The 11,547-nt window shown below is 35.5% G+C and overlaps 2 protein-coding genes across 2 annotated transcripts; one reads left to right on the top strand and one right to left on the bottom strand.

The window, feature by feature from the left end:
- Positions 1-6,411: 6,411 nt before the first annotated feature.
- On the top strand, positions 6,412-7,121 carry LOC139840643 (uncharacterized). Its single transcript, XM_071830897.1, has 2 exons — positions 6,412-6,453; positions 6,507-7,121. Exons 1-2 carry the CDS (start codon positions 6,412-6,414, stop codon positions 7,119-7,121), a joined length of 657 nt encoding a protein of 218 aa, XP_071686998.1.
- Positions 7,122-8,639: 1,518 nt separating this feature from the next.
- On the bottom strand, positions 8,640-10,750 carry LOC139843693 (pentatricopeptide repeat-containing protein At3g24000, mitochondrial). The gene has a single exon (XM_071833826.1). It carries the CDS (start codon positions 10,748-10,750, stop codon positions 8,756-8,758), a length of 1,995 nt encoding a protein of 664 aa, XP_071689927.1. The 3' UTR covers positions 8,640-8,755.
- Between the last annotated feature and the right edge of the window lie 797 nt (positions 10,751-11,547).

The raw sequence follows: 11,547 nt of genomic DNA on the forward strand, positions 1-11,547 counted from the left end.
ACAACTATAATGTATTAAGCACCTAAAATTAATGTAAAATTCTCTTATATAAAGAACTATTAAACAATTATATTGTAGTTTTAATTCATGTCAAAGGTTATTAAAGTAGTTTTGGGTCATTCACATTATTCGTTCAAAATGAATATCAAACAAGTTATTGTCATTCAAAAGTAACTTCATTCAGAACCTTCGAATCGTTCAGATTACGAACCATTTAACGCTTAGTCATCCAGTTTTATCAAACACGCCCTTACTTTACTCTTTCCTCTCTCACTACTTCCTGAAAATGAAGAAATGAAGCATGCATGAAAGAAAGCCGGAGAAAAGGAAGAAGCTCCAAGACGTAGGTGCCGGTGACACTCGTGTATGTTTAATACGGAGTATATATTTAAGAATTATTCTATTTATTAACTAAGGAAAATAATGATTTAAGTAGACAAAAAGGGTTAAAGCTACAAATAGGCTATATATACTTTATCAAATGTCCCGATGTCGTCCATATACTCATTTTTGTCTCATATCGGCTATATGCTTTCAAAAAGTATACCAATATAGGCCACTATACTTTTTTTTACCTGTAACGAAAACAATTGATGATGTGGCTTCTATGTAGTCATGACACGTCGGCGATACATCGGAACAACACTCAAAGTATATAGCCTACATCGGAACACAACTGAAAGTATATGACCTATTTGTAGCCATATAAAATTAGAAAAAAAAATTAATAATTAACTTTGCCGGTTCAGCAGATAACCGGTAACAAAATGTTGACATTGTTACACTTTTTGAAAATATATAGCCAACCTGAGACGAAAATAATTATATGAGCGACATCGAGACATTTGAGAAAGTATATAGCCTATTTATAGCTTTAACCCAGACAAAATTACCCTTCAAGATATATTGTAATTCATCACATTCTTATTGTGGTCTATGAACATTGCATTTGTATTTACATATGGTACGACAAGAAAATGTGAAAAACAATTAGAAACAACTTGTATTCCTATTCTTGAAAATGACTACACGACATACAGTAAAGTACTACGTATCTAATATTTTCCTTAATCGACACACTACATTAATACTTTCCTTTTTAATATTTTTAGTATATATCTGAGTTTCCGACTCGCTTTGTAAACCGATTAATCCCAGACCAATTACTGCTTTACAGCAAACCAAAGTAGAAGAAAATATTATCTACGATACATCGTATTTCTATAACAAGACAATCCATAAAAAGTAAAAAAAAAAAAAATGTACGAAAGGTGATATTCATCTAAACAACATTCCAATTCTCTATAACAACCATATTTAATTTACTTTTAGTTTGATAAAGGTTAGGTCCATATTCTTGAAATTATAGTTCACCAAATGACTTGTGCTAGTACGGAGTATATTGCAATCATCTCTTTTAATGTGTGTTTTTTATAGAGAAAAAAAGGTTCATCAAATGACACAAACAAAATATCATGAAAGTAAATTACGGGAACTAATGGTATAATTAACTTTATAAATAATGTTATCTACCACGAATTAATTTAAGCGTTTTAGATTATCTAATTTTACATATTTAATTTAAATCCTATCTTATTTTTGTGTTAAAAACAACCAAATTTTTTTTGAAAAGCAACCAAATAATATGCGATGTTCCGTAATATAGTTATATAGACATAATATATTATTAGTCTTGACGTATTCATAAGAGTATACAGATTTTGATTTATTTGATAAACGAGGCTGCTTACCATTTTCTAACTCAATAACCACAAACAATTAATTACGGGTTACAAAACAAAATTAGAAATCCCCAATTGAAAAAACCCTAGCGCCGTTTCTCTCCACCATCTCGGATTCTCTCCGGCAGGCTCAAACGCCGGGGATCGACATCAATCTGATCATCATGTCCCGCAAGGATCATATCGACACTGCAAAACTCGCAACCACAATATACATCACCAATTTTCCAAGAACTTTCGGCATCAATGACCTTAGGGATCTCTGCAAGAAGCAGGGGAATGTTTTAGACGTTTACATTGCACGAAAACTATCAAAAGTAGCATCACGATTCGCTTTCGTTCGATTTTTAAACGTGGAATCGGTAATCGCGTTGGAATCCAGTCTCTCTTCTGTATGGATTGGAAATTATCACATATATGCTAAGCTTGCGAGATTCAATAGAGATGATTTACCTAAGCGTAGTTCTGCACCTAAATCAATTGGTATGAATCTCATTCATCCTTCCAGGATCCCAAACTTTGAAGATTTCCCTACGTTGAACGAAAATTCATATGCTTCTGCCGTTAATGGTAATAACCCTAAGGTGCATGCTAAACCTTTTAAATCTTTGGTGATCCCTGATTCTGATCTGATTAAAACTTCTGATGCACCTTTACTCTTGTTTATCAAGATAAAAGAGCCAGAATTGATACCTTGTATTAAACGTATTTGGGAGACAGAGGGATTCGTTGGTCTGACCTTTAATCATTTGGGTGGATCATGGATTGACGTTGTTTTCCCAAACCTTGAATCGTTTAATAACTTCAAATGCCATGAAAAGATTCTATCATACATAGATGAATACAAAGAGTTCGATGAGTTCTTTGTGGTGAAAGAACGCGCAGTTTGGATCGAAATTAGCGGACTACCTGCGTGTGCCTGGACAGAAGGTATCTCAAGAAAGATTGCTCTCCTTTTTGGGTACAAATCGTTTACTGTGACCGTCAATGACCCAGGTCGATCTGGATGTGGAAAATTATGTATCATCACAGAGCGCCTTGATTATATACATGATATTATTCACGTTACTTTTGGTATTTTGAAGTTGAACACAGATGGTTCTTCAAGGAATGGCATGGCAGCAGGTGGTTTAAGAACAAGATTTTCAAAGTTCTAGTACGCGAGACATCTGATTGGAGCCCTTCTATCAGGGACTTTGAGGATGAAACATCTTCGGATGGGTCCCAAGAATACTACGATTCAGATGGGGACAAATCTGTGGTGCATTCTGAACACTCCATGGATGACTCACTCGATGTGGTACCTGATTCTTATGATATCCCTATGTTTGCTAAATCGAAACAAGTGGATATTGAAGAACAATCCAACCTAAAGGCTACACCGAAATCACAACCAAATGAATTGAAACGTGATAATGTCAAGATTCCTCCTTTGGTTGTTGAAGAAAATTCACTGAATCATCATGAATCGAAACAATCGTCCTCTTTCTCAAAACCCCCATGTTTTAATGGTGTCAGGTTTCATTCTCCCATTGGTAGCAAAAGTAGTCATACTCACATGAATCAAAATAGCAGCCCACAGTCCATCTCTTCTACGGCTGTGTCGGAAATTTTTTGGAATAAGCATGTTAACCTAGGCAATATACTTGGGTACGATTTGGGTAATACATCAAAAGAAAGCAAATCAGTGATATTGAGTATGGGAGGATTCAATACAATTTTATGAATTGTTTATCCTTAAATATTGGTGGAGGGATGTTTTCCAAACAAAAACAAAATTGGATTAAGAAACTTTGTAACGATCATTCCATCGCGGTTCTCGGTCTTCAAGAAACTAAGATGACGTCCCTTGATTTTTTCGCTATCAAAGCTTGTTGGGGCAACTTCCATTTCAAACTTGCAGCCTCTAGTGCTCGTGGACATTCAGGAGGGATTGTCACGGTTTGGGACCAACGATTCTTTTCTAGCACTCGGATCATATCTTTTGCTAATCTGTTAATAGTTCAAGGTAACTTTGTTAATTGTTCTTCAACATTCTTCCTCATTAACATTTATGCGCCTCAGTCTCTTGTTATAAAGAAACGTATATGGTCGTTTGTTCTTTCATTCATGTCTTTGAATGAGGGAGAATATCTCATTTTTGGTGATTTCAATTCGATTCGGTTCTCTTCGGAAAGATTTGGTGCTAGCTTTTGTCAAAGAACATCTGATGCTTTTAATGATTTCATAGAAGAGGGTAATTTGGTTGACATCCCTCTTGGAGGAAGGGCATACACTAGAGTTAATAAAGCTTTTACCTCACACGCCAAACTTGATCGTTTTCTTGCTTCAAATGGTTTTCTACAAGCTTTCCCGAACATTTCAGGAACTATTCTTTCAAACCTTTGGTCGGATCACTGTCCTATATTGCTTTGTAATGATGTCCGAGATTATGGTCCCACTCCGTTTAAACTTTTTAAATCATGGTTTGAGATGAAGGGTTTCGATGATACAGTGATTGAATGTTGGAATAATCCAGAAGTTTATTTGAGCTCCAATCCACAAATTCGCTTCAAAGATAAACTTAAAAGGGTTAAGGTTGTGTTAAAGGAGTGGCACAAATCTGCTCAATCAAAAACTTCTTCGGAAAAGAATACTCTTATGGATCGTTTGAAGAACATAGATGATCAAATTTCAAATGCTTCTGACCCCCCTTCTTTCGCACATCAGAGGGCTGAGATCCTAAAAGAGTTAGCAATTATTGAATCTATTGAAGTTGCAAATGTGGCCCAGAAGAATAAAAAACTCGCAACAAGTTTGGGTGACGAAAATTCATCGTTTTTCCATGCTAACATCAATAGAATGAGGAAAAAGCTTCAAATAAATGGCATAATGTCAAACGATATTTGGGAGACTTCTCCTACGAGGGTCAAACAGATTTTTCATGATTTTTTCACAGAAAAGTTTAAACATGTTAACTGTGCCTCTGTTCGAGCCCCTAGCAGATATCTTAAACAGCTCTCGGCTTCCAAAGCATGCTTTTTTACTTCGAATTTTTCAGAGGTAGAAATTAAGGAAGCGGTGTGGTGTTGTGGGTGCGATAAAGCTCCGGGTCCAGACGGTTTTTCGTTCAGATTTATCAAACATTTTTGGGACACGGTTAAGGCGGATATCTATAACATGGTTCATGATTTTGAGAATAGATGTATGATACATCGGGGTTGCAACTCCTCGTTCTTCTCCCTTATTCCGAAAAAGAACCATCCTATTCATGTTCAAGATTTCCGCCCTATTAGTCTAATTGGCATTCAGTACAAAATCTTAGCAAAGCTTCTCGCCAATAGATTAGCCCTTGTCATTAACGATATCGTTAGCTCGGAGCAGACAGCTTTTATTAAGGGTCGTCAAATTCTTGACGGACCTCTCGTTATTAACGAAATAGTTAACTGGTGCAAGAAGAAAAACAAAAAAGCCTTCCTCATTAAGGTCGATTTTGATAAGGCTTTTGATTCGATGAATTGGGAGTTCATCTTTTCAATGTTAAAAAATATGGGTTTCAATGATAAATGGGTATCATGGATTCGTGCATGTCTTAATTCTTCCTGTGCTTCTCTTCTTTTGAACGGAAGCCCGTCAGCAGAGTTTAACATTGGTAGGGGCCTTCTGCAAGGCGATCCGCTGTCTCCTTTCCTCTTCTTAATTGGTATGGAAGGCCTCACAGCAGCCATGAAAGATGCACTTGAAGCTTCTGTATTTAGTGGGTTGCGGGTTGGAAATTACAATCAAGGTGAGGTTATCTCTCATTGTATTTATGCAGACGACGCTCTTTTTATCGGTGAATGGGATGATGAAAATGCGTCAAACTTTATTACGCTTCTTGGTTGTTTCTACGCGGTGTCCGGTTTAAAAATAAACCTTCATAAATCGGACTTATTTGGCATTGGGGTTCCAGTCCAGGAGGTAGCGAGGCTAGCTGCTAATATGGGCTGCTCCCATTCGACTCTTCCGTTTCAATTTCTTGGCCTCCCTGTGGGCCAAAACATGTCGAGAGTAGCTAGCTGGGATCCAGTTATTTTAAAGGTGAAGAAGCGACTAGCTTCTTGGAAGGCGAACATGATTTCTTTCGGAGGCCGCCTAACGCTTATTAAGTCAGTTCTTGGTGGCCTTGGTACATACTATATGTCGCTTTTCAAGGCTCCCAACTCCATTATTCGGACTTTAGAGTCCCTTCGTGCATCATTCTTTTGGGGTGGTAAGGACAACGCTAAAAAAATTCATTGGGTAAATTGGAACCTCATTCAAAATTCATGTGAGAATGGAGGTCTAAATGTTACTCGTTTATCCTCTCTTAATTTTGCTCTTATCTACAAGTGGAGATGGAGATACATGCACAATAAAGACGCTCTGTGGGTTAAGGTCATTACGGCGATACATGGTCCTAGTCAAGGTGGTAATATTAATGCAAATAGAACTTCGACCGGTACATGGGCTGCAATCTGTAAGTGTGTTCATTTGATTCACTCTTCTAATTTTTTAGCGCATAATCTGATGCACATTAAGCTGGGGAATGGCTCTCACACTAGCTTTTGGTTTGATACATGGATAGAAGATTCTGCTCTCGCATCCAGATTCCCTCGTCTTCTTGCGTTAGACACGAAAAAACAGGATTCTGTTGCGGATTGATATAATAATGGAGATTGGTTATGGTTTTGGAGGCGGGATATTCGCGGAGGTATTGAATCTTCGAGCCTTTCTTCTTTGTTGGACATCCTAAACTCGATTCAGATTTCTAATGAGGCAGACACTTGGGTTTGGGATGGTGCATCACATAATAAGTACTCGGTTTCTGCTGCGAGGAAATCTATTGACTTGCACTTCAATGCCCAATTTACTCGACCCACCTTTTGGTCTGCGTTGTTCCCTTCAAAAATAAACATCTTCTTATGGCGCCTCCGGTTGAATCGTCTCGCTACAAAAGATAATATTGCTAGAAAAGGTATCGAGCTCCCACATGGTAACTGCATTTGGTGTGTTTCTCATGAGGAAACAGCTTCACATGTTTTTTGTGCATGTGATATTAGTAGACAAATTTGGTGCAACATTGGGTCATGGATCAACATATTTATTCCTACATGGAACTCTTTGGATGACTTTTGGATTTGGTTTGATTCGATCCAGTTAAACGGCAAGAGGCTCATGGTGGTGAGAAGCATTATTTTCTCGACTCTTTGGAACATATGGCGGTTAAGGAATAGTTACATATTCAATGATAAGAACTTCCGGATAGCGAACGTTTTAGACAATATCATTGTTTCTTCATTTTTTTTGCTTTTCTCTAGATACAAAAAAGCTAGAATAAACTGGTCCACATGGCTGCAAAATCCATTGGAATCTTTGTAGTTTTTTTTCTTTGTTGTTTTTGTTCTTTCCTAGCGTCTTGCTAGTGGTTTAATAAAATTCTTCTGCCGTTCCAAAAAAAAAAAAAAAAAAAAAGGCTGCTTTCTCAAAACTAAAGTTATTATTTGAATCTTATAATCATTTCAAAAGGATTTGATTTTTATAGTTGCTTTTTCAATTTACTGTTAACAAAATATATGTAGCATTATTACCATTATCATTACCATTACCATTACCACTATATATTAATCACCACCAATTTTTGAGTCGTTTAACCCCAACCGCCACCCATTTTTTCGGTCAAAACAACAATAGTGAAAAAGGGGGAAAAATACCAAATCACCCCCAAAAAAATGTGTCAGCTTACACCCCAACCCTTAAAACATAGATATAAAATGTAAATTCCATATTTTAATAAAAAATCTTAACCAAACTCCACTCAAATTTTCAACGGGACATATTTTTCCGTTCGCCTCACGTTAAATTTTTTCGGACCCACTGTTCAACTAAAAAAAATCTAGCGAACACAGCGGGACTAACTATACGCGAAACGGACACTTCTAAAAAGAAAAATTAAATACCCCGGGCTATATTCAATACATACACACACCTATAATAAACTACCCAAACTAACTACATCATATCGATAATTCTGTTTCCCTTTTTTTACGCAATCTTCATGTGATTAAAAACGCATAGGTTATCAGGTACACTAGGTACTAACTATGTATATCTAAAAACACCCGTATCAAAACGTTTTTACTTTTGTAAATACATGCGCGGGCCCATTTTACTATACTAGTTGTCACTACTGATGATATTGCGTGTTAACCAATAATCGATACACTACGATTATCGTGCAACAACTATCGATGCTTTTTTCCGACATATAAAAAGTAGCGTAACATAGTTTAATACCCATGATCAAAATGAATAACACGAGAAGGCCCCCTAAATAAATAAATAATACAAATAAACATTAGTGAGTACGAGGTTCTTATGGTCTATATTTAGGGCGACGTGGCCTCCCCTACACCTTTTAAATCTCTATTAAACTAATCAAAAGGTCTTTTTCTCTTAAGTTGACCAAATTCTTAATAATACCTACTTCCGTATAAAATATAAATAAAATTTTAATCATGCATGTAATAAAAAATAAATATACTAATAGTATCCATTTTTACATTTTCTGTCAAGCCCAGTCCAATAAAGGCCCAATATAAAAGAGTTTAGCTGATAAAGATTAATGTGAGTGAAATAATACATGTCGATTTCTGTCACATATTTGTAGCTTTGATTTTTGTTTTTTTTTTTTTTTTTTTTAATAAAGGCAGGTGTATAATCTTATCATGCATCCAAGTTTTTTTTAGCCTTCCATCAGTATATTACTACATATATGAAGTTACCAGGTCAAGCTTTGCATTGAGCATACATAACTCTAGATCCAAAACTTATTATTTACAATAAAAATAATTAACTCACAAATTGCATTTTAACTGAACCCAAATAATCAAGGCATTCTTATACCAAAAATAATACAGGGAAAATGCAGTACTGTAACATGATTATAAACTTTTTAAGTTAAATGATTTAAACTAAAATCTAGAACTTGTTTATATGAAGTGTCAATATGTGTTCTACCAATAATCGCCACAAGAACACAATCCTTGATTAAAATGATGAAAACGATTCGTGTCTCTTAAAATAATTTCCCTTTCAACCACCTGCGAAACGAACTTGAAAGCCGAATGACAATCGCCACACACTCTAATGTTCTTCTTGATCCTAATAGTGGACCCCGGCGGCGTCTTCAAAAGTGCAAAAGCTAAAGCAAGTTTTTCACTGTGATATCGTAACTTAACTTCTCGTTCTTGCTCATCAACGTACAAAAGAACATGACTTGTATCCGGTACATACCCAATATCCTTGATTTTGTCACTAGTTTCCCCCCACATTTTATGTATTTCGTCTTTTAATGGGTGAGATTCGTCATTAGCTACAAACATGTGCACTGAGTTTTCGATCTCGACCCAACTGCAAGCAGGTTCCTTTTTAACCCCAATTTCTTTCATAAACTTTCTTACTTTTGAAGCTTCTGTCCATTTCCCAGCAGATGCGTATATATTGTATAGCAAAATGTGGGGCCCTGAGTCGTAAGGATCGAGTTCAAACACACGTTCAGCTGCGTAAGCACCCAAGCTCATATTTTTATGCATTCTACATGCACCAAGTAAAGCACCCCATATGGCTGCAGTTGGTTCAATTGTTAAGTCTCTAATGAAACGTTCAGCTCGGTCAAGTTGACCGGCTCGACCAAGCAAGTCAACCATAGTCACATAGTGAGAAACCTCGGGTTCAATATTATATTTCTTCATCATTTCAAAGTAGTGTTGTCCTTTTTCTAATAATCCACCATGACTACAAGCTGTAAGAACACATAAGAAAGATACTAAATTGGGTTTTATTCCAGCTTTCATCATTATTTCAAAATGTGTTAGGGTTTTTACACCTAACCCATGTTGTGCATATGCTGTAAGCATAGTGTTCCATGAGACAACATCTGGTTTCACGAGTCTGTCGAAAACTCGAATAGCATCATCAAAGGAACCTGATTTTGCATACATATCAAGAAGCGTGTTGCCAATGTAAGCAATAGGTTTAAGACCGGATTTGAGCATATGGGCGTGTATCCATTTCCCTTGTTCTAGTGATCCAGTGCTAGCACAAGCACTAAAAATACTCGAATAGGTAAAATGGGTCGGTTTAAAATCATCTCTTTGCATCTTTTGAAAAAGTTTGAGCGCTTTATCCCCCTCACTCTTCCTAGCATGTGCAGCAATTAACGAATTCCAAGAAACTTCATTCTTGTCAACTAACCGATCAAACACATAATGTGCTTCGTTCATTCGCCCATACCTACAATACAAGTCCACAAGTGCACTACCTACATAAACATTCAACTCATACCCGTATTTTAAACAGTATCCATGAATCTGCTCTCCTTCTTTTTCATCACTTCTACAACCAGCAGCCTTTAAAAGACTCGAAAAAGTGAACTCATTCGGCTTCAATCCAACCTTTATCATTTCAGGAAACAAAACAAGCGCATCCTCTGGTCGATCATTCTGAGAATACCCACTAATCAAAGCAGTCCAGGTCACCATATCTTTCACAGGCATTTCATCAAACACCTCATGTGCATCATCCATACAATCACATTTTGCGTACATATTCACTACTGAATTCTGAATCACTACATAATGCTTAAACCTTGAACCCTTAAAATGATTATGCACCAATTTACCTTCTTTAATTTTACCCAATTGGGTACATTTATTAAGCAATTTACTGTACAATTTAGCATCTGGTTCTAATAACCCTTGATCAATTAGGGTCAGTACTCGTAAACCACCATTAGGAGATTTGATTAAAAGATCTTTGTCTTGAATTATATGTGAAGCAGGATCAAATACATCTTCTTGAAGAACAGATGTTGATACATTTAGGGTTGATGTAAACGCAGCATGCAAATTATGAGATAATGGGATCTCGATAAGTGATTTGACTGAAGAAATGAATCTTCCATTTATAAAGATTGGATTTTTACAGAAGGGAATGATAGATTTATTCATGTATATACGTTTGTGATAGAGAGATGGCTTGAATGTCAAAGGCAAAATATATGTACGCGCCAAAAACATTACTCTGTTTTTATTTTTATTTTATTATTACCAAATACTCCTTGTATTATCAAATATTTGTGTTTATATACCATCCATATTTAAAAACGTTTTTTAGCCACTTAAATTTGAATTTTATTTTATAAGTACCAAGTGTGTCTAAAAATCATCGTAAAAAAGAAGAATAATATAGATATTGTTATATTGGGAGAAAATGTAAAGAATAGAAATTGTGTTAATTGTTGCCTCTTTAGTAACTTTTTAGGGTTTGAAAAAAATTAATAATTCATTAGTGGTGATTCTTCATTTTTATGAATTGTTGTTGATTGTTTAATGTAGGTTAGAAACAAATAAATTGTAGAAGAAGGATAGATGATGAAACAGCGTTTGATATAACGTGTCAAAATTGAAAAAAAAAAACAAAAAAAAACAAAAAAAAAAAAAGACGGAAGCCAAAATCGAACCAAATTCATTGCGTTTAGAAAAGAGTTTCATAACCAACTAGGCATATACAACATATATTATCTGTTAAACATAATACTTAGATGATTTAGAACGACATACCATATAAAACAAAATGACAAATGCATGCGATCTCTTTAGTATATGAAGGGTTAATTAAGAATTTGTATGTATTTTCATTATTTATTGTAATTAGTTTTCAAAATACAACTCTACAATCTAACACAAATATCATTTCATATAGCTATCAATATGATGATTTGTAAAATATATTAAAAATATCACAG

The sequence above is a fragment of the Rutidosis leptorrhynchoides genome, chromosome 4, assembly GCF_046630445.1.
Source record: "Rutidosis leptorrhynchoides isolate AG116_Rl617_1_P2 chromosome 4, CSIRO_AGI_Rlap_v1, whole genome shotgun sequence".
NCBI lineage: Eukaryota > Viridiplantae > Streptophyta > Magnoliopsida > Asterales > Asteraceae > Rutidosis > Rutidosis leptorrhynchoides.

Excerpts from the sequence above, each read along its gene's own strand:
- LOC139840643 (XM_071830897.1), top strand. The coding sequence starts at position 6,412 with ATGGAGATTGGTTATGGTTTTGGAGGCGGGATATTCGCGGAG. Across the intron at positions 6,454-6,506 it reads GAGGCGGGATATTCGCGGAG|ATTTCTAATGAGGCAGACAC; the intron begins GTATTGAATCTT and ends AACTCGATTCAG.
- LOC139843693 (XM_071833826.1), bottom strand. The coding sequence starts at position 10,750 with ATGAATAAATCTATCATTCCCTTCTGTAAAAATCCAATCTTTATAAAT.